Genomic DNA, 23374 nt, shown 5'->3' with positions numbered 1-23374 from the left:
TTGATTCTATGTCCTAGAATTCATTTCGATAAATATGATTTTATATGATCAGAGGCACCTAGACGTTGTGCCTTTGTGTTGCTTTCCTAAGAGTATCCTTGGGTCTCATTGTGTGTGAATGCCTAGAGCCCTGTAAGATTTATCATGCCCCAGTGTACTTTAGTTTTGAGGTAGAATTAACAAATAAGAGCCATACCTATTGGAAGAGAATACAGTGCTTCAATGTAAATATCCATTCTGAACCCACCAGCAGTTAGCTTCGTAGCAAAAGTATTTAACCAAACTTTTTTTATTGTTTTGTGAACACTTTTCACATCGATATTCACAAATTTTAAGCATATGGTATTATTAATTAGTTATGATCTGTGCATTAGACGCAAAATAGAACCTTTGTACACATTCACCTCCGTTGCCCCAATCCCCTCCTCCTGTCCCCCCCCCGCATCCCCCCTGCATTCCCCAACCCCAGACAACCACCATTATACTCTCTGCGTGGAAGAATTGGACTTTGCTGAATTCCTTCTGTGAGCGAGAGCATGGGACATTTGTATGGCTCTGCCTGTCATTTAGCAACACGTTCTCCAGTTTCATCTACATTGTCACAGCAAGGTTTCCCTATTTTTTAAGACTCTTATTCCATTGTGAATATATCTACATTTCCTTTACTCATCCATGAATGGAAAGCCAGGTCCATGTCATACTTTTTTGACTACATTGTTTTCCAGTTGTTTTTTTTTAATGTGAGAAAATAGCCAGTGACCCCATGGGGCCTTGCCCCTATAAGCTCTCCTTTACCACCTGGGTCTCACGGCAGATAAAATGGGCCTCCATCACTTTGGGGAGCAGATGGTGGCTCCTCTCGGTCATCTTCCCCTCAGCTGCACCAGCAGGAGGAGGGCAGGCACCATTTTCTAGGAAGCTTTAACCTCAACTCAACAGCAACCCTATCCTTAGAATAGCCAGCAAAATCCACAGACTCCTGGAACTCCAGAATCCCTCACTGTCCACTCTCTTTCCCCACCCCGTGTCACCCAGCTGAGGTTGACTCAGGGCCCGCCTTGGGCCTGTTGGCTACAAATGGTGACACAATTTCCAGATTAAGGATGGGGGAAGAGGGAAAGGGAAGACCAAGGTGGTCATGAGGCCAGGATGGACACAGGTTCCTGCACCTGGCTTTATTTGTTCTCATACCTTTCCCCCATAGTCATATCTTGCCATTAAAAAAAAATAAACTTTTAATTAGATATACAAGAGGGTTTCAATTCAACATATGAGTTTAAGAGTACAATGTCACCCCTTCCATCTTTCTCCCCCATCTCTACCAACCCCATTCAACTTAGCTGGTTCCAATCTCCCATATGTACACTGAATATCAGGACTGTATTTGCACACCCCTCCTCTCTCCATTTGTCCATCCCTGACTCCTGACCTCCCCCCACTTCCCAACAACACATTTCAGCTTCCTGGTCATCTTCCTTTTTGCTGATGAGGAAACATGAAGCCTAACCATTAGGCCATGGACTAAAATGACTTGTGAAAATTAATTCCAAGTATCCAAACTACAGCGCTTAAGGTAAATTTGGCCAAAGAATGTGGTGGTCTCCTCGGGTAAGGTGAGGGACTTCCACTGTGGCTGTCTGACAGTTTAGCCAAGGTCCTTCGCTACCCATCCTGGTTGCTGTAATTTGCCATTGGTAATCCACTTGTGGAGAAAAGCGGGGGAAAGTGCGTGAGGTGAGCCTGTGGCACTTAGTCAAGTAACAATAGCTGTCACTCTCTCTTGTTTAACCCTATAGTGGAGTACGACAAGGAGTTCTCCCCTCGCCAGCGACACCACAAAGAGTTCAAGTTCAACTTATCCCAGATTCCTGAGGGTGAGGCGGTGACGGCTGCAGAATTCCGCATCTACAAGGACTGTGTTGTGGGCAGTTTTAAAAACCAAACTTTTCTTATCAGCATTTATCAAGTCTTACAGGAGCATCAGCACAGGTATGAAGGCTCAAGGAAGCCCCCCCCCTCCAAACGTGGGGCTGGCCCCCATTTCTCACTCCTGTCATCATGTGACCCCCCCCCCCCCAAGTATGTCTGTGGCAGGTGCACTGGAGCTCAGGGGCAGCCATGAACACAAAGGCGGGGAGTTATGAAGGGCAGCCTTTACACAGAAACTCGTTCCACTGTGAAGTCCATTTCCTGTGGTTAGCTTTTTGTCAGCAAGCCTGTGATTGGTATCTACTAAGCATCCTTTGAGATCAGACAACAGTGCCATGTTTTGGGGGTAAAATGTCACTCATTACTGCTTGGTCCCCACTTTGGGTGGTGGGTGAGGGTGACTAATGCTTCTATCAAAATTCTATAGTGATAGAGGCTGATTCAGATGACTTAGCCAGATATTTTTGCATCTAATATACACACACTTATATTTGCGTAAGAGTGTATGCTGTATTTTTTACCACTGGATCCCAAGGATAGATAGATTTCCCTTCCCTCCCATATATCTCTTATTCTTATTCCTTCCCTTCCTCTTCCTTTCTCCTTCTTTCCTTCCTCCTTTCCTCCCTCCCTCCCTTTCTATCTTTCTGTTTGGTGGTACTGGGGTTTGAACTCAGGGTCTTGCTAGGCAGACTCTCTACCACTTGAGCCACACCCCCATTAATACTCGTATTTTCTAAAGTAAATCAGTAAAGGATACTCATGGTGCTTCCTAACAGCAAAGAAAACTTCTGGGGAACAGTTGTTGGAAGAGGATGGGAAGAAGAATGATGAAGTGTGGCAATGGTTAGTTCAAACCTGAAAGACACTAAAAAGAAACAAAGTTCTTTGAATGTGGCTCAGTACTTAGATGCCCATTTATTAGGTCCAAGAGAAGAGAGCAGGATGTTATAGAGTAGTAACATTGTTCTCATTGTGTAGAAATCAACCCATTGCTGTGACAGTCTGGTTAAATTATATTATAGACACAAAGGTAACAAGGAAGGAAGAGAAGAGATAGGGCAGGAAAGACCATGCTTCCAGACTCCTAAGGAATTTTTAACTTTCATTTAAGAAATTAAGTTCAGATTCTTGCATTGAGTCTTGGAAGTATACTAACTTCACAAGACTATTGAGATGTCGAGGAATAACTTTGGTTTCTTCTGAACTTGGTGATCTATCACAAATATGCTGCCTGCAATCACAAGGAATAGCAATTCTCCCTATGAATGGTTTGTTTCTTCATTGCAAGCACCACCAGTCTCTCTCTCACCTTGTGTATCTTCATGTCTGAGCGGGGAAACTACAAGGAGAGGTGGAAACCTCATGTTAGGGATCCATCATGGCGTCAAATTTCATAGTTTTGAACGTACAACAATGGCCTCGTCAGCTGAGATTATTCAGTAACAAGCAAGACACAGCCATTGTGGCATCATTATAAAGGATCCAAATTTCTGAAAGAGGGGGATATGTTCAGATGTCTGATTTTTACCCCTCAATTGAAAGTCGATTCAATAGCTTTCCAATTGACAAAGCGGAGGGCCGCTTTGAGGCTGCGAGTCATTCGTCTTTGATTCTTTGGAAAGAATTAGTAATCAGAGATTCTTGGGTACAATTTTAGCCTTGGACTTTTCTATCTGCCTAGTCATTTATTCTATTCTATTTCTCTGTTGGGAATAGCCTACTGGTACCTTTGTGGCTGTGAAGTTTTTTTGGGATGCATGGTTTTCCCTGTTCTGTGGGGAAAGTATCATAGTAAAAAAAAATAAAATAAAACAAAAAAGAAAAAAAAACCTATAGGCTGTAAATTTATGGCTTAGGCTCTCTTTGTTCTAAAATTATTATTATTATTATTTTAAGAGAGTTGACAGACCTTTTGTGAGGTTTATCCTGAATTCCAGCCAAAATAGAACAGCTGCTTGGTGCTCAGGATGGTGGAGACAGACTTCCTTGAGGCCTACAGTGAGTTTGGAAAATGAAATCTTGAAGAATCCCAACTTTGGATGGCTCTCTCCCAAAGCAGAGAGCCGTCGTCCTTTGCCTCCTAGGATGGGATGCTTGGCAATGGGATGAGGTTTAATTTTTGTGCATAGGAGAGGGAACATATTGGGAGGACTGAGAGAAGGTTGTGTTTTTAAAGGGTTGTAGGCTGGCCATGGGAAGGTTTTCTTATCTGCAGGCCAGAAGCCCAGGCCTCCTGCCGCTTCTCCCAGTGGCCTCCAGAGGCTACAAGGCTTCTTGGTTGGTTGGTGGGGGGTGAGTAATAGATATATAGATCTCCCCATCTGTGCCTCTTGGGGTATCTTGGCTAAATACACTTTTTCAAGCTTGTAAAGAAATGTATTTGTCTAATCTATGTTTAAGTGAAATTTGTAGCACTTGATGGATTCACTTCATTTAGCAAATGTTTGTGTTGCAAAAGAGTTGGCCGCCTTGAATAAAGGGGTGAGGGCAAGTCAGAGTTTTATACTTTGCCTTTTCTGTTTCTCCATTAGAGCCTTGGTTTCTTTCTTATATTCTGCAATAGTGGGCTTGAACCTAGGACCTCAGGCATGTTAGGCAAATGCTCTATAAATGCTCTAGGCAAATGGTGTATTGGGTCAGAGAAGGACAGGAAGGATTCGTGTTTGGTATGAATTATCGGGTAAGTTTTTAAAAAACAAAGTCTTGGGGCTGGCAGCTCAATCCTGTAATCTTAGCTACTCAGGAGGCTCATATCTGGAGGATCACAGTTGGAAGCCAATCTTGCCCCCCCTCATTTCCTCCCCCCCCAAAAAAAAAGTTTGTGAAAATACCTAGCAATACCCAGAATACCTAGAATACCTAGCAAAGACCATCTCTGGAGGTGTGGTACAAGTAGTGGCCTGCCAGCCCTAGCAAGTATGAGGCCTAGAGTTCAAATCTGAGCCCCACTCCCCTCCCCACCAAAAAAAAAAAAAAAATGGCTACTTGAACAAATGATGCTTTGAGTAATATCAAGGAAACATTTAGTACTTTACTCAAAGCTTGAGACTAAGTCCTACACCAAGGCCAGATCATGGAGAGATATGCAGCAGGTCATAGACTGAAATGAAATCCACTCAGCCTTCTACACTAGTGTCCAAACCACCCAGGATGTTCTTTGCATTTTCTCTCTTTAAAAAACACAACAACACTCCATGCCTGAGCACCTGTGCCTCACACCTGTAATCCTAGCTATTCAGGAGACTGAGATCTGAAGGGACAGTCAAAGCCAGCCCAGGAAAGAAAGCCCACGAGACTCTTTATCTGCAATTAACTACCCCTACCCTTCATCCCCCTGTGCGCCCCCCACCCCCCGGCCAAAAGCCAGAAGTGGATCTTTGGCTTAAGTGGTAGAACACTAACCTTGAGGAAAAAGAAAGAAAAGAAAAAAAAACAAACTAGGCCTTGAGTTCAAGTCCCAGGATTAGCACAAATACAAAACAAAATACACAAAACAACAACAAACCACTCCATATTTGTGTGTGTATTTTAGTATTGAGTATTGTATTTAGTATTATTTTAGTGGTGGGTTTTGAACTCACGTCCTTGACTTTGCAGGCACTTTACCATTTGAGCCACACCCTATCTGCTTTGGCAATTTTTTTTTTTTTTTTATTTTTTACATTGTCTTTTTTTTTTTTTTTTTTTTTTTTATTGTAAAGCTACTATACAGAGGGTTACAGTTACATGAGTGAGGTTATGAGTACACTTCCTCTTGAACATTGTTACCCCCTCCATTGTTTTCCCCCTACCATCCCCTCCCTCCCTCCCTTCCCCGAGGTTCTTTTTTTTTTTTTTTTTTTTTTTTTTTGATTGTGATTTAATGATTACATAATTTCAAAGTCACAAGTTCATTCTAACTTCCCTGGAGCAAATTGTCTACCACAGTCTGTAATATATAACAGTGTTCACATGTTATATACCATATTTGTGATCAGCAGCATGAGGATATTTAGTAGTGGTTCAACCAGATGAGCAGGAGTTCTTTGTTTCTTAAGTCCTGTTAGTTTTGTCGTATCACCTAACCTTTTGGATTTAGCATCCACTTATGAGGGAGACCATGTACCGTTTGTCTCTTCGTTCTTGGCTTACCTCGCTCAACATGATTCCTTCTAGCTCCATCCATTTCCCTGCAAATGCCATTATTTTGTCATTTCTTGCTTTGGCTATTTTTAAGAGAAGCTTTCACTTTCTCCATATGCAGCTTACATTATGATCTTATTTATGCTTCCTATCATAGCTAGGATGATAGGCACACACCACTACTCTACATTTCCCTGTTGAGGTAGAATCTTTTTTTTTTTTTTTTTTTTTGCTTGAGCCGGCCTCAATCTCAACCTCCAGAATAGCAAAGGTTACAGATATGGATCTTCATATCTGGCTGTGATGGCTAGCATGTATGAGGCCATGTATGAAGTGCCATAGCACTTCAAAAAATGTAGAACTGTCAACAGTTTGGAAAAAGCAATATTCTCTCAATAGGAGTCTGCCATGCCCCATCAGATACACAAGGCAGGAATGTCACCTTTGAGAGAACGAAGCAGGGCACATAAGAACTTTGCCAAGACCAAATAATGCCTGAACTCTTGTCTTCATGCCTCCTACCAGTCACCTAGTAACTAGGGTCAGTACCAAGATAAAGGTGGGGTATCAGGAGGTGAAGAGCCATCTCGTCTGACATGTCTCTATGCCTCCATTTTTTTTGAGCTTTGGTGTGAACTTCCCAAGAGCGCCTCCTTCTAACCAATTGGTAGTATAAGAATATGCTGGCAGAATTCAGCCCTGATACTAGGAAAATCAGTATGCAATTTCCTCAAAAAAATTAAAAATAGCTGGGTGCCACTGGCTCATGTTTGCAACTCTAGCTACTCAGGAGATGGAGATATGAGGATTGTGATTTGAAGCCAACCAAGACAGGAAAGTCTGTGAGAGTATTATCTCCAATTAACTACCAAAAGCCGAAAGTGGAGCTGCAGCTCAAATGATAAAGTATTAGCCTTAAGCAAAAGAAGTTCAGACACAGTGCCTGGGCCCTGAGTTCAAGCCCCAGGACCAGCATGTGTGCACATGTATACACACACACACACACACACACACACACACAAAATAATACTACTGTATGATCCAGCTATATTCTTTTCTACGTATGTAAAGAATCAAAGTTCAGTGGGATAGAGATGCATGCACATCCTTGCTATAACACCACAGTCAAGTCATAGAATCGTCCTGGGTGCCCAGGAATGGAAAAATGAATAAAGAAAATGCTGTCATATACATACAATTTGAGAATCCATAATCAAGAAGGAAGAGGCCGGGTGCAGTGGTTCACACCTATAATCCTAGCTACTTTGGGAGATTGGGAAGATCATTATTCAAGGCTAGCTCAAGGCTAGCACTCTACTACTTGAGCCACAGTGCCACTTCCGGCTTTTTCTGTTTATGCAGTACTGAGGAATTGAACCCAGGGCTTCATGCATGCTAGGCAAGCACTATTACTAAGCCACATTCCCAGCCCAAACCAGCCTTTTTTGAGTAGTTTGCTGAAATGTCTCATGGACTTACCTGCCCCGGCTGACTTTGAATCACAGTCTTCAGATCTCAGCCTCCTGAGCAGCTAGGATTATAGACATGTGCCATTGGCACCTGGCTGTAGAACATCTTTAATCAAAAAGTTTTGAGGTTTTTATCTACTCTTTATAAACATACTTTTTCCTGTTTTAAACAGAATTTAAATTGTATGTCTAGAAGTCAAAGAGAATCTCTTGAAAGCCAGTGGGAAATGTTTAAGAGACGTGGAGTAATGAGTCATGGTCCTGTTTGGCACATGAATTGGCCACATAGCCTCAGATAGCTTTGATATTCCATTCTACACAGTATGTTTTGTTTGTTTTGTTTGCTTTTTTTTAGCAATGGTCTATCTTCTCTATGTGATAACTTTACTTTTCCATGTTCTGTCATGCTATAATCTTTTGGATGACATTGGAAGTGATAACTTAAAATGCATCCTCCTGGAAAAGGCAACATTAAAATATACTATTCTATTTGGAAAGAGGCAATGGTGTGTGTGTGTGTGTGTGTGTGTGTGTGTGTGTGTGTGTGTGTGTGCTTAAAGATTGTGTCATATCTTTCTTGCTAATGACTGAATCTGTAGGATGTGTATAATGGAATAACCAAGGAAACAAGGCACAACTGTTTTCTAGTTTTCAAAATTTTGAGAAAGATTTTATTAGGTCAACTCACAATTTAGGTTCCTGAAATCCCCAGGATCAATTCCAGATTGAATTATCACCTTAAATTTTGACTAAATTCGCAAATTTGGACATATTTTACAGGTAGAATGTAAGTTTTTCCAGAGGAAAGAAAAAATGCTAACTGGAAAACCTACAGAATTTTTCAGAAGTTTTAGTTAAATACTTAGAAACAAAGAGTACAAAAGTAAGTTAGAAGAACAGAGGTGACGTTGGCTTGGACGCTGAGTTACAGTAGTGATCCCAAAAGGCAGAGAGGCATAGAAACATGTACTCAGCAGAGTGAACTATACTCATGTGGACTTCAAGAGCATAAATGGTCCCCTAAAGTAGGTGAGATAGCCCAGCGATATATCAGAATAAACAAACCTAACTAGCCTACTACCATTGATTGAAAATACTGTTCTTTTTCCAGGAACTTCAGTGGCACCATTATCATACATAAGGTGCTCGTGTATGTGTGGATCTGCTTCCTGGATCTTGATTTTGTTCCATTGGTTAATTTTCTTTTCTTGCTCAAGCATTGCATTGTCTTGATTCTTTTTATTTGGTATGATTACTAATGCCTGGTGTGTACATTTCTCAAATTTGTTTTTGAGATATATATGTCTGAGGGGTGGCTACTAGTGACTTTTTTGTGTTCCCATGTAAACTTTCTACAAACACAAACTTCCTGAGCTTCTGATGGAACTACATTAAACACAGAGATGAATTTAGGAAGACTTTACAATATTTAGCATTATTGAGTATACATTCAGGAGTACGGTGTCAAATCTTGGTTTAATAAATCTCAATACTACGTGTTTTTGCGTTATTTTTATTCAGTTAACTTAAAGTATTAATTTTTTGATGCTACTATGAAGGTGTTAGGGAACTTTCAGAGTTTATTTTGGCTCACATACAGAAAAACAGGTGACTTTTGTGGGGTATTTTTGTTTTGACTTTTTTAGTGAGACTTCATACTTCCACTTGGCTTTTTTTGCTCACTTTCGGCTTTGTGCTGGATAATTGAAGATAAGAATCTCAAGATTTGTTGGCTTTGGCTGGCTTTGAACCTTGATCCTCAGGTCTCAGCTTCCTGAGCAGGTAGCATTATAAGCATAAGCCATGAGCGCCCACTTTCAGGTGATTTTTGGGTAGTGATAGTGTATTCAGCAGCCATTGATAATGTAGGCTAATTCGAATAATTTTTCTATAGTGGTCTTTTTGGAATTTCTATAATCATACAATCTATAAGTTCTATTTCTTCCTCCCCAATTCCTCTATTTTTTTCTCTCTTTCTTTTATTGTACTGATGGGAATGTCCAATACAACCACTGAATTTCATTCTTATTTCTGTCAGACTTACAATCTCAGAAATCCTTGTAAAATTTTTAATCTGGGTATTGGGAGGAAGATTTATTATTTCACTATTAATAGTGATTGGTGGAAATATTCTGTTGATACTCTTGGAGTAAGGAAGGTGTCCCTTATTCTCAGCTTTCTAAATTTTATTCTTAATTGGTAATTGGTTTTTGATATAGTTTTTCTAGAATTTAGGATGATCACCTGATTTTTCTCTTGCATATTTTTAAATGATTTTCAAATGTTATGCCAGTTCCACAACCTTGGAACAAATTTAACTTATGGTTTATTTCCCTTCTTATATAAGGCTAACTTTGAGGACCCTATCTGATAGCTGGTATCTAGATGACATGTGGGTCTATTTCCGTTATGTTTTCATTCCCTTGACTTTTTTTTTTTTTTATAGATACCACAGAAAATTTATTTTTATTAAAAAAATTTTTTTTGTGAACATACTGTACAGAGGGGTTACAATTACATGGGCAGGATAATACGTACATTTCTTATCAAGCATTGCAGCCTCCTCCTTTGTTTACCCTTCCCATGCCTTCCCAGCCTCCCCCACCCCACCCCCGCACCCAATCCTCCCCCCCACCAGCGTTGTAAAGCTCGTTTTCGACATGACAACTTGTGCTTCTCATTGTTGCAACAGGTCCACCTGTATCCTTAAACGACTTGTTTTTCCCCATCTCCTCCACAAGTTATACCGACATCAAATATAGTGAAAGCAGGGGTTATACTGTGGGGGAGGGACATACAAAGCAACAAAGAGATAATCTTATAAATGCGTTAGAAACAAATGCATGAAAGAAAAAAAAACATTAAAATACATATCTAAGGGTTCATTTTCCTAACAACCACAGTAAATTTATACCAGATTACAGTTGCTGTAAATATTATGAAATATCAGGCTAACTTTGAGGACCCTATCTGATAGCTGGTATCTAGATGACATGTGGGTCTATTTCCGTTATGTTTTCATTCCCTTGACTTTTTGCCCCCTCCATGTGACATTATTTCCTGGCATGTCTGACCACTTTTTATGTACTAAGTTTGGGATATTATTTTCATAGAAGAATTGCAGATATCACTGCCCCCCTTCCAAGCTGGGTTTAATATTCATCTGAAAGTCAGATAAAATGCAGGTAGTTTTCTCCCCCAGGTGAGACTTCTGGGTTTCAGGGTTTAAGTCTCCCTGAGGGGTTTCAGCTCAAAGTCTAGGATCCTTACCAGAAGTCTTCTTCCTTGGTGGGCTCTGAACCCTAACTTTTGACCCCCAGCATTGTGAGGCTGCCAAAAAGCTCTGCTCTTAAGCCTCTCACCAGTTTCTTTCTGCTTGTTTTCTCAGCTTCTCAATCCATGTATGCACGGCTTAGTGTCTGGCAAAGATCTCAAATGAAAATATTGATCAAGGCAGCCAGAAAACTCAAACTTCTGTGACATCGCATTTATTCGTTCATTGCTATGTAGCTTCTTGCCTCTGGGACCCTTGCCCTTTATGACCTAGTTCTCTTGACTTTGGTTGTTGTTTTTTGTGCTTATTATTATTGTTGTTGTTGTTATTGTTTGAAATCTAATTTAGTCAGTGATACTGCTCTAAACGTGTTCCAAGCTTTTTAGTCTGACTTCTGTTTAGTCTATGCCTTACATTAGGAAACTTCAAATGTTCTGATATAAGGTGAGTACAAACTCAAGTCTCACCTATGTCTGGCTAAGTTACTTGAAGATGACTTTGAACAGGTGTGTGTGTGTGTGTGTGTGCGTGCACATGTGTGCACACAAACACTCACATGGGGCATATTAAGCCATTATTTTTAGTTATTCTTGAGTTTATTTGATGCACAATATAAATCTATAAGGCTAGTTATTATTTTTATTATCCTCACTTGGAAGTCTTTTTCATGAATCCCCACAGAAGTTAATGTCTGTATCATGGACCCAATATTGTAGTTGTATCACCAAGATCTGGACCAGTAGCTGACCCAGTTCCAGCACCTGTGAGTCATTTCTTTAGAAAAGCATTCCTTATGAACGGTGGCTCTGTAAACTCTGTTGAGTTTTCAGTAATACCTGTTGGAGTGAAGATAAAAATTCAACCTTTAAGATACAAGATAGTTTCTTTTCTCCTTCTTCTTCTTCTTCTTCTTTTTTTTTTTTGGATGAGAAGGACAAATTTGAGAAAGCTCGGGTAGAAAGACACTATTCAGTTCAGGAGATGAAAGACAAAGCCTTTTCTCACCGTGCCCAGCCACACCTGCTTCTCTTTCTGTCTGGCTTCACACGTAGATTCCTTGGGGATTCCTGAAATCTTGATCATCTTTGGCTCTCTTGGTGTGGGCCTCAGGCAAGCAATGAACTGTTCAGTATTTGTTCCTTTGCTCTTAAAAAGGGGATAATACAACTGACCTACAACGCAGGTTATGTAACTAATTAGTTTCATCTTCCATATCCCTTCGCCCTACAACCATCTGCTGCTGCAAAAAAAAAAGAGTAAAGATGCTACCAAACCTTGTTCTCCATCTTATTTATAGTGTGTGTGTGTGTGTGTGTGTGTGTGTTTGTATGTGTATGTGTATGTGTATGTATATGTGGCACAGCATAGGATTAAACTTATCATTGAGAATTACATAGACTCAAAAGAAGTGAAGATTTTAGTACGGTGGAGGGTGTAGTGATGCCATTCTTGGTGAAACTGCTTATCCACTTGGTAAGCTTTAAAGAAAAAATGTTTTTATTTTTGGAATCTGCTTGGCGTATCATTCTTTGCTAGAAACAGCTTGCTTTGGTTGTGTGCATCTCCATACAAGGCTGTTTAACTGTGGGAAGCAAGCCATCATAGTACCTAGGGTTATTTTACAAAATATTACCTTTTAGAACTATTTTATTTCTCCACATTGAACAAGAATGTGGAAATGTAGGATTAGAGAATTTAAATATATAGGATTTGGGCATGTTTAAAAGTAGCAGGAATCAGCCCAGTGCCAGTGGCTCACGCTTATAATCCTGGCTACTCAGGAGGCTGAGATCTGAACATCACAGTTCAAAGCCAGCTGGGGCAGGAAGTGAGACTCTTATCTCCAATAAACCACTCAGAAAACCGGGAGTGGTGTAGTGGTACAAGTGGTAGACATTCGCCTTGAGCTGAAGAGCTGAGGAGGCCCAGAGTTCAAGCCTCATGACTGACCCCCCCAAAAAAGTAGGAATCCCTCATTCAACTTGAGTGATCCCCAGTGTAGGCTGACGTAGACTCCAATATGTGGAACATTGTTTATGTGACCAATAGGAAGCTTACTTGGGTACTTATGAACTTAGAGTGTAAAGGATCTGCCTTCTGCTCCTTTCTCCATCTAGGGTACATAGAAGCAAATGTTCTCAAACACTGCCTATTTGGACTTGATCTTAAAACTTCTGAGGGTTAGGTCAGTGCATAAGGAAACAAAACATACACTTGTGGGCCAGCCTTAATCTGATCTACACTGTTTAGGAAGACAAGCAGGTATCCTGAGAGGAAGTGCCTTCTGCCTTCTACAAAGCAGATTCCCGTATTTAATAAATAAAGTTGGGCCATACTCTTATTTATTTAATCAATATGGGTTGCACTACGATATTGAATAATGAAGTGTGGTTTAGATCCCTGGATCCCAGAGAGTGGCAGTGCCAGCATCACTCTAGCAGTAGAAGCTGCTAGAGATGCAGATTTTCAGGCTCCTCTGTAGACTTGCTGAGCCAGAGCTGGCTGAGGGGCAGCAGGGGATATAACAAGCCTCCTTAGGGAGTCTCCTGCAAGCTTTGCTGCAGGACTACAGGCATGACGATTAAATGCTTGTGCAACCTTTGGGCAAAATGACTTGTGTTCAACTCCCAGCTCTGCAGGTTCCAACCATGTTACTATGGTGGGTAAGCTACTTAACCTTATGGTAACTCAGTTTCCTCCTCTATACCTGTGTTGGCATGAATGGTCTGTATGTCTTGTGGGTCAATGAGGAGCTGCCATATGCCAGAGCACAGAGTAAATACTGTTCGTGTTTATTATGTTAATATTTTATGTTTTTGTGCCAGTACTAGGGCTTGAACTTGGGACCCTGAGATCTCACTTTTTTTTAACTCAAGGCTTGTTGCTCTACCACTTTGAGCCCAAACCTTCACTTCCAGATTTTTTCTTATTAATGGAAATAGAGTTTTATGGACTTTCTTTTTTGGTCCAGGCTGGCTTTGAACCACATCTTTGGATCCTAGGCTTCTGAGGAGCTAGGATTATAGGTATGAGCCATCAGCACCTGGCTTTGTTAGTATTCTTTGAGCCAAGTGGTTTATATTGATCTGTTAAAGATGAAGTAGCACTTACAGTATCCAGGTATCTTTGACATTTAAAGCATCTCTATTAGCTAGGCACTGGTGGCTCATACCTGAAATCCTAGCTACTCAGGAGGCTGAGATCTAAGGATCATGGTTCGAAGCCATCCAAAGCAGGAAAGTCTTTGATACTCTTATCTCCAATAAACTACTCAGAAAAAGCTGGAAGTAGCACTGTGGCTCAAGTGGCAGATAACTAGCTTTGAACAAATGAAACTTAGAAACAGCACCCAGACCCCCAGACCAGATTTCAAGCCCCAGGATTGGCACAAGAAAAAAAAAAAACAAAAAACTATGTTATGGTAACCATTGAAGTGAAAATTATTTGGCATAAAAGCAGTTAGAACATAGCCAATATTATAATATTTACTTGCCTTCTATACTCAAATTTGTGTTTGTGTCTGTGTCCGTGTGTGTGTGTGTGTGTGTGTGTGTGTGTGTGTGTATGGGGGGGGATTTACCATGGTTTGTCATACTCTGCTTTGAAATTTCCTGTTTTACTGTCTTCCTACTGGCAACATTTGAAACATCGTCTGTACAGTATACCTCCTATATGAAAGAGTACACAACAATATTGCATGATGCAAAGTGGAAAAGCAAGAGAGCACACCAAAGAAGGGTACGAGGAAGGTGTGAACTCCTTCTGTCAGGATCCCACTGCTAGTGACGATGGCAAATCCATTCACAAAGACTCTGCCTGCTTAGAGACCCTACCTGGAAACACTGTTTGATTGGAGAATAAGTTCCCAACACGGGAATGTTGGGGGTCACAGGCAAACCTTAGCAAGTGTTAGTGATGTCTTCACATTGAACACTGACTTTGTGTTTGGGAGGAGGAGGTCATGATGGGGAGTGTGCCTGAGATTCCACTACAGTTTGACTATCTGTATGGCCGGATCAGGCATATTTTGCCTTTCCTGCATGCACCTCTCACCCCAACCCTGACCCAAATGTCTGAGGCCTGCTCATGCTCTCTGTGTTCCTGCCTTGGGTACTTCATTATATTTTTGTGTTTGTAAACTTAAGTGTTTATAAGTAGTATATTTTGTCCCTTATTCTGAACCTTTCTCAGTATATCCAGTCTGTATTCTGTACATTGCTTTTCATGGATGTGATAGCAAAATACCTGGGCTCCGATTCAACTCTGATTGTCTCAATGCCTATGAAAGCTGTCAGTATCAAAATGGAATCACTTATGTCAAACCTAAACCATGGATCCAGTGGGACCACAAAGGAGTTGTCTTCTGCATATGCCAAGAAATAGTAAAGAATTCCTTCAAAGTGTTGTATTCCACACACTTCTCTTGCACTAGGATACTTGCTTGTGCAATAATTCTCTCAAGCGATCACAGCAAACGGTCTTTGTTTCAAAGCATCCTACCTGAATATTGTTTTTATTATAAACTATGACTTGACTTCTTCTGATGGGCCTATAACCCATTACAACATAGAGTATGTGTCCCGGATTGCAATCCTTTGCTATTCTCAAACCTTTTGGTTAGGGAGTTGGTCCTTATCTCTCATTTCAAGCTGACATATCTGTGTGACCTTGAGACCCTCTCTAGGGCTCCACCATTCCCTCGGCTGTTGAAGGACATAGTAGTACAATCTTACTCTTTGGTGGTCTTGGGGAGTACAGCATGACAGCACAATGCCCATCAATGAGGAAGAACATCCTCCTCTGTCCCAGTTGGTCTAATTAAGTCGGTGCATTACTTCCCTGTTCATTCTTCCTGTCCAAAGAACTCGATAATCTTCCATCTAAATTCCATCTGAATGCAAGCCCTCTTCACTGACATGGATTGCTGAGTTTTAATCTGTCAAGGCTCAGCTATTAGACCTGGCATGGTCCTCATTGTACACTCAGAAAAGTATGTCACTGCTGGGTGCCGGTGTTTCACACCTGTAATCTAACAATTCAGGTGGCTGACATCTGAGGATCACATTTCAAAGCCAGCTCAGGCAGGAAAGTCTATGAGAGTCTTAGCTCCAATTAACCAGCAAAAAGCCAGAAGCGGAGCTTCAAGTACTTCAAGTATTAGAATGCCAGCCTTATACCAAAAAAAAAAAAAAAAAGGACAGCACCTAGACCCTGAGTTCAAGCCCCAGTATTGGCACAAAGAAAGAAAAGTATGTCATGGAAATAACCATTTATTGGGGGTAACTCTAGTAGAGTTGGTCACCCATGTTGGTTGGCTGATGATAGTGATGAATCATGTAGCCTTAATTTCTCCCTCATCATGATAATTAACCCTTCCCATCAATTCTTTTCTTCCTTGTCGTCCCCAAGTGGCACTTGTAATTCATGTTCTCCCTCTTCCATTCATTCTCCTCTCCTTTCTTTTTCTCTGTTTTCCTCCTTTTTTTTCTTTCAGATGGTATTTTTCTGTGTCATCACCAGCTTTGTCCTGCAATAGGCTCAACTTCCTTTATCATAAAATCCATTCTTTTGGTGGTGGTGGTGGTAATGGTTGGTTGTGGGGCTTGAACTCAGTGCCTGGGTACTGTCCCTAAGCTCTTCTGCTCAAGGCTAGTGCTCTGTCACTTGAGCCACAGCTCCAGTTCAGGGTTTTTCTGAGTAGTTTATTGGAGATAAAGAGTCTCATGGATTTCCCTGCCTGGATTGGCTTTGACCCACAATCCTCAGATCTCAGTCTCCTGAGTGGCTAGGATTATAGGCATGAGTGCCCATTAGTGCCCAGCATAAACCCTAGTCTTTTTTTCTTTTTTTTTGCTGGTCTTGAGGCTTGAACTCTGGGCCTGGATACTGTCCCTGGGCTTCTTTTCATTCAAGGCTAGTGCTCTACCACTTGAGCCACAGCAAATGGTCTTCATCTCAAAGCATCCTCCCTGAATATTGTCTTTCCTTATAAGCACTTTCCGGATTTTTCTGAGTAGTTTGTTGGAGATAAGAGTCTCCTGGACTTTTCTGCCCAGACTGGCTACAAACTGTGATCCTCAGATCTTAGCCTCCAGAGTAGCTAGGATTATAAGTGTGAGCCACCAGTACCTAGCATAAGCCCTAGTCTTTAAAAGTGTATTCCAACTCTTGCACAGCCATGCCTCAACTTGCACTTTGGGCAGGCTTTCTGTATACCCCTTGAATGTTAGGTGTCTGTTGTACCATCGACACTTGGTAACTCTTAACCCGACCTCAGCTGTGGTTCAGCATGCATCCCTTCATCTCCGGAGCTTCCTTCCTCCCACTCATTGTAGAGAAGGCAGGCTAAATTCTGCCCTTGCAACACGACTGTGTCCTGAGCTTCCTTTAGACCAGGGCTCCCTTCCCACAGTGCTCTTCATATGGCCTATGTTGTTTCTGGAGAAGGGTTTTCTATGACCTTCCAGAATGGAATTTATGTTTCTCTCCATCTGAACTTCAAAGCTTTGGACTCAAGCTCCCCTCTTGCTGTTTTCCATGAACACCCTTGTCTGCCTGTCACAGTGGTTGTCCCAATCACAGGGGGTGAGACACATCCATGTCTGGGAGCACTTTAAAGAGCGCACAACTGAGCTCAGCCACCACAGACTCTGCTAAGCAGCTGAGTAAACTCCCGTAGCTGTAGCTACCCTCCACACTTGGGAAGATGACAACAGATTCTCTCCTCCCTCTGAACAGCCATACAGGCAAGGAAAATGGTTGGTTTCTTGTTGTCCAAGACATAAAAAAATTCTTAAACTGGGTGCTGGTGGCTCACACCTGTAATCCTAGCGACTCAGGAGGCTGAAAGCTGAGGATTGCGGTTCAAAGCCAGCCCAGGCAGGAATTCTGTGAGACTTTTAATCTCCAATTCACCACCACCAGAAGTAGAGCTATTGAATAACTGCATATGTTCAGGCCCTGAGTTCAAGCCCCATGACTGACAAAAAAAAAAGAAACCTAAAATTCTTAAGGTATTTCTTGGCCTCACAAAAATATTAAATAAGAAAGTGCATTTCATTCACCTGTCTCAGGTTGTCTCAAAAGATAATCTGTCACAGCCAAAAGGAAAGTCCCTTTCCTTGTTCTTCTCACCAAGTTCTCCCACTTGCTGGCTTGTGATCTTGGCTGTGTGATTGTGCATTATCTAGGCCTCAGTTTCCCCAGCTGCAAAGTAGAGATAGCAATACGGTAGCATTTAGGATGATTGCAAAGACCAAATAAAGCAAAGGAGATGAAAGAACTTTGTAACTTACTTAAAATTACACTGTTAGTATTGTGATGCTCAGTACAGGTTGAGTAACCCTTATCTAAAATGCTTAGGACCAGAAGTGTTTTGGATTAGGAAAGGGAAATCTTTTGAGTGTGTGTGCATGTGTGTATAATTATATGTAATATATACATTATATATTATATGTATATTTATATGTATGTATACACACATATAAATATATATATATATATATATATATACACACACACACACACACACACACACACACACACACACATGTACTCATGTATACATGCAGAAAGAACAAGAGGGCTGTCTTGGGACATATTCCCAAGTTTAAACACAAAGTTCACTTTTGTTTCATATGTACCTCATGCACATAGCCTGAAGGTATTTATAGAGCTTTGATTGTGTGGCAGGCACACAACTTTTAAGTAATAACTTTAGCAGGCCTGACTTGGATTGAACCTCATTATATTTAAGTCAGGTGTGGAATTTGCTAACTCTGGTGTCATGTTGGAAGTTTTCAAACATTTGGATTGAACATTTGGATTTAAGATCTTTCAGAGTCAGGATGCTCAGTCAGCCTACACGTAATTCTAGCAAAGTTTCTATCCCTGTAAGGTATGGCAACAAGTTCTCCAATCCCCAGAGTATTTGAATCTTTCATGGCTATTATCTACCTCTCCCTGTGGTAAGGAGATTCCAAGCCACTCCGTTTCTAGAGGCCCTGAGATGTGAACTCAGATTCAGATGGTCCCAGACATTCTTACAAAACAGCCAGCCACTACATCTGACCTGCTAAAGGCACATGGTAGGGGTCTGGGGAGAATAAAACCCTCACACCATGTTCCCTCACTTCTGGGTTCATGCCTGTTGAAAACCAAAAATATTTATGACCTGACACACATGTATGGTTCCTGCTACTTGGAAGGTAAGGTTGGCAAGAGTTTCATGTTGACCTCAAGGACAAAAACCAATCGGGAGAACCCAACTGTGCTGGGATGAGCTTTAGAATCACAGTCCACCTGAAGGGAGCCAGCCTTCATCCTGGAGTATTTAGAGACTTAGTTACAGAGGAATGGACGGCGACTCAGAAATGAGACATGACTTCTTATTTCTTTCATGGTCTACTAATGTGATGATCTTTGGGTCCTTGTTTTTTTAGAAGTATAAGCATTGTCAGTGCTAACTTGGGTCCTGATTTTGATTTTTGTCTTCAACCTGTTCCTCGCTTTCTCTTTGTAAAGTTCATTAGCCATTAAGTAAGCTATTAACCAATAGCATCATAAAATATATAAATAACAGTGCAGTAACATATGAAAACAAATGCGCTATGTTTATTTACACTTTAATTCCAAGAATGTCTTTGGTGTGAGAAACAACAGCCTTAGGGGGAAGGGCGGCACCTTTTGTGTACAGGTGACAGCGACGTCCCTGAAGAATATTGTCATATGACATGGTCGTGTGCCATGCCCAGGTCCCACAGTGTGTCACGCCAAGCAGAACCATGCCGGTCATACAGATGGGCACAGTCTGACCTTGACATTTTTTTATTCTGACAAGTAGACATGACACGGTGAGACCCAGGCACGGCGTTGTTCACCCTGCTCTGTTTTTTCTTTCTCTTTTCTTTTTTTTTCAGAGACTCGGACCTATTTTTGTTGGACACTCGAGTTGTGTGGGCCTCGGAAGAAGGCTGGCTGGAATTTGACATCACAGCCACTAGCAACCTGTGGGTGGTGACCCCGCAGCACAACATGGGGCTGCAGCTGAGTGTGGTGACACGGGATGGTAAGCAGAGGGCTGCCCACGGCCAAGACTGGGCCTGTAGATGTTCCTGTTCGTTTTCTCGGGAGCAGTTGTCTTACGATCATGCTTTACAGTCCAGTCCTGGCTCCAGCATGATCTCGCTTGCTGTTCCCTCGTGTCTATACTCAAAACCAAACCTTCCCCTTGATGACTCCTTGCAAGGACTCAGGGGCAGGCTGGCACCAAGTTACCTCCCACGATCCAAGAGCAATGATGGAAAGACAGGAGGATGGGGAGAAAAAGGCAGGCAGTCTAGGGAAGTAGCTCGGGGGCACAGCACGCATCCAGCATATGCGAGGCCCTGGGCTTTCATCTTAGAAGACAGGAACTGCCCTGGAACTCTGACTGCCCAGCAGGTTAGCCAAGGAGATCCTTGTGAAGCCCTTTTCTCCCAAAGCAGGAAAGTTCAGTTCCCTGATGTGACTAGTCCTGACTCCCCAGTGGTTTCAATGACTGGGGAGAAATAAGATCAGAAGGAACATGAACATGGCTGAGTGAGTAGCAGTGGCAGAGCCTGAGAGCTCCTTGGTGTGAAGCAGGTACACATGGCAGAGAGTGTTGATTCTCCCCATCCACAGCGAGGTGGAGAGTGCATAAAACTTCTTCCTCACACTCATTCTTTGGTACCAGTTGTCAGGGTGCTAGGACGAGTCACTTGTGGTGTAGCTCCAAGGCTCACGTGCCACTGAATAAAGAGGGGCGTGCTTTGCTTTGTGTTCAAGGGCTCCACATCAACCCCCGTGTGGCAGGCCTGGTGGGCAGAGACGGCCCTTATGACAAGCAGCCCTTCATGGTGGCCTTCTTCAAAGTGAGTGAGGTCCACGTGCGCACCACCAGATCCGCCTCCAGTCGGCGCCGACAACAGAGTCGAGATCGCTCCACTCACGCCCAAGACGTGTCCCGGGTCTCCAGCGCTTCAGGTGCGTGCAAATGCAACCTCTTCTGCTTGAACAGGTTCCGCATGACAAATGCAGTGACCTGTGGGCGACAATGAGTTTTCACAGTCACTTGCCCTCTGGAGAGACTCCTAGGAGGCCCATGGCGTGGACTACTTGTTGCTCAAAAGACTCGGGCTGCAGATCTCCTGGCTGCCTCTTTCCACACAAGCGTCCTTCTGTTCTGTTAGATTTCTCCGATTCTTTTTTTCATATCGAAACCATAGAAATACCTTAATTTCTATTTGTTGTAGTACGCCTTCCTTATTTCAAAACTCATGAGGACCGAGGTCAGAGGAACATCAGATATGAAAGTATTTGCATATTCATAATAGCTTGTCTTGAGGAACAAGACCTGAGTTTAAGGAAATATGTATGCAACTTGTGTACATAGACTGAGGGTAAGTTTATGCAGTATTTGCTAGGGAGGGAGCTTGCTGGTCCTGGGTCTTGAACTTAGGACCTAAGTGCTTTTGTGCTCAAGGTTAGTGCTCTACCACTTTGAGCCACATCTGGTTTTATTGGTGGTTAATTGGAGGTAAGATTTTCATGCACTTTTCTGCATCCTCAGATCTCAGCCTTCTGAGTAGCTAGGATTAAAGAATATTTTAAAAAATTATCTTTAATTGTACAAACGGGCTTCAAATTCAACGTCAGGTTATGAGGACTGTGCATCTTGGTCAATGTCACCCTTCCCATCATTTTTTCACACTACGATGTTTCAAACTATGTGTTTGTGTATTTATCAGTGTTCTTAGCTGGAAATGATGACAAGTAAACTTTCAAACAGTCTCTAAAATGGATTTCGTTGGCCACTTAACTAGGAGGTTCAGAGGTTTTGCCTTTAGCCATTGCTGGATCCATGGGTTCACATGGCATTAAACATTTCCCTCTTCTCCTCGCATCTTTCCCTAATGGGTAGAATTTTCAGAAAGACAATCTCTGAATAGGCACCCTACAGTTCTAGGATTTCATCAGCCTTGGAAACCGTAACCCTGATAGAGAACCCCTGTTCTGTAGTAGTTTCATTAGAAAGCCAGGCTATAATGCTCTTTAATGCTTCTGTCATGTCCTCTAGGCTGAGAAGCTGGGAAGGTGCTCTGATTAGCCACGCCTGCTCTGTAGGTTCACCCTTGGAGCTAGAGCTGAGTCAGCCCCGTTTCACCAAAAGAGGCAAATCCAAGGGCAAGAGATAGGAAATGACCCTCAGAAGCCTGAGTGTCATGGTCTTTCCAATGCAGTGGCTTTGGGGGAGGTGGAGATGGAGAGGGGAAGGGAAATCAAGACATTCCCTACACAGCTGACCATACAGCTAAGTGCTTTTGAGTTCAAATCCAGACATTTCCTACGCTACACCTAGTGTTGCAAGTTCTGGGCTTCCTTTGACTGTTTGCATAGCACAGGAATCAAGTATGATGTTGAAGACTTGCAATCAGGAACATGTTCACAGGATTGCTCCTTATGATTTTGGACAAAGCCAACCTGTTTGAACCTCAGTGTTCTTCTCTCAAAAGTGGGGGTGGTGTGCACCTTGCATACTAGTTGGGGTTATATGAAAATACGTTTAATCTGGTTTATAATAGCCGTCAAGATGAATCACACCCCAGGAGGACGGAAGTGCTAAGGGTGTATGTTAGAAGTATCATCCTTCAAGAACATGTATTTATTTTTCCAAGCAGCTGTTTAGACATCTCATGTTCAGTACCTAGAGTTAACTTTCCTAAGTACTCACCCTTTCTCTGGGGAGAAGGGTCTCATAAGTTTTAGGTTGTGACTTAGCCATCTCTTTAACCAATAACTGGGATGTAGAACTCGAGAATCTACCACCCAGTGTGCTATGACATTTTGTTTCTTATTGTCCTGGTGTTTTTTGTGAGGCACTCACCACATGGATGGTCTGTGAACAATCATGACTGGAACTTTGAAAAAGAAAGGCATGCTTTTCTCTTCCTTTCAGAGACAGCCTCCTGAATAGAGCTAATGACCTGGGCACTTCAGTGAGGTTTGCCCATGGCAGGATTCAATCCATTCATGAACTGTGGTCTGTTTCATACGTGGAACCCAGACCAGAAAGCATCTTTGAATTGCTCATTGTTTTTTCAAATTAAAATTTCACTTGATTCAATTGCTACCTATAGCAATTTCTTTTAATTGAGAAAACATGTTGTCCAGTTTGAGTTTTAACAATGTCACCCAATGATTATATTCCAAGTTCCTTTCACCTTTTTTTTTTTTTTTTTTGATGAGTTAAAATGAGGTATGGAGAGTGATGTTAATCTGGGTTGTAATGAGTTGCAAAATGCTCCAAATTTTCCTTGGTCTCTCCACCCCTTTTTCACTCTCAGCTCAAATTTTCTTTCCCAAATTTGTTTTGTTCCCTTCTATGATCCAGGACTAAAGAGTTTTTACCAAATCCCTCTGGCTTAATGGGTGTGTGTGTGTGTGTGTGTGTGTGTGTGTGTGTGTGTGTGTGTGTGTGTGTGTGTGTGTGTGTGTGTGTGTGTGTGTGTGTGTACGTACATGGATGCTTGTGCGTATATCTAGGCTCAGTGCTTGA

General features: G+C 41.9%; 1 protein-coding gene across 1 annotated transcript in view; it reads left to right on the top strand.

Annotated features, from left to right (window-relative positions):
• Bmp6 (bone morphogenetic protein 6) overlaps positions 1 to 23374 on the top strand; it is a 172923-nt gene that overhangs the window by 133925 nt on the left and 15624 nt on the right. Inside the window, exons 2-4 of the mRNA XM_042687135.1 lie at positions 1797 to 1989; positions 19716 to 19864; positions 20605 to 20802. Coding sequence (XP_042543069.1) covers positions 1797 to 1989; positions 19716 to 19864; positions 20605 to 20802 — 540 coding nt within the window. The remainder of the gene's footprint in view (positions 1 to 1796; positions 1990 to 19715; positions 19865 to 20604; positions 20803 to 23374) is intronic.

This window comes from Dipodomys spectabilis, unplaced genomic scaffold, assembly GCF_019054845.1.
Source record: "Dipodomys spectabilis isolate Male_0828 unplaced genomic scaffold, ASM1905484v1 ptg000104l, whole genome shotgun sequence".
In the NCBI taxonomy this organism is placed as follows: domain Eukaryota; kingdom Metazoa; phylum Chordata; class Mammalia; order Rodentia; family Heteromyidae; genus Dipodomys; species Dipodomys spectabilis.
Note: the sequence above shows the minus strand (reverse complement) of the source record. Positions and strands in the feature narration are given on the sequence as shown.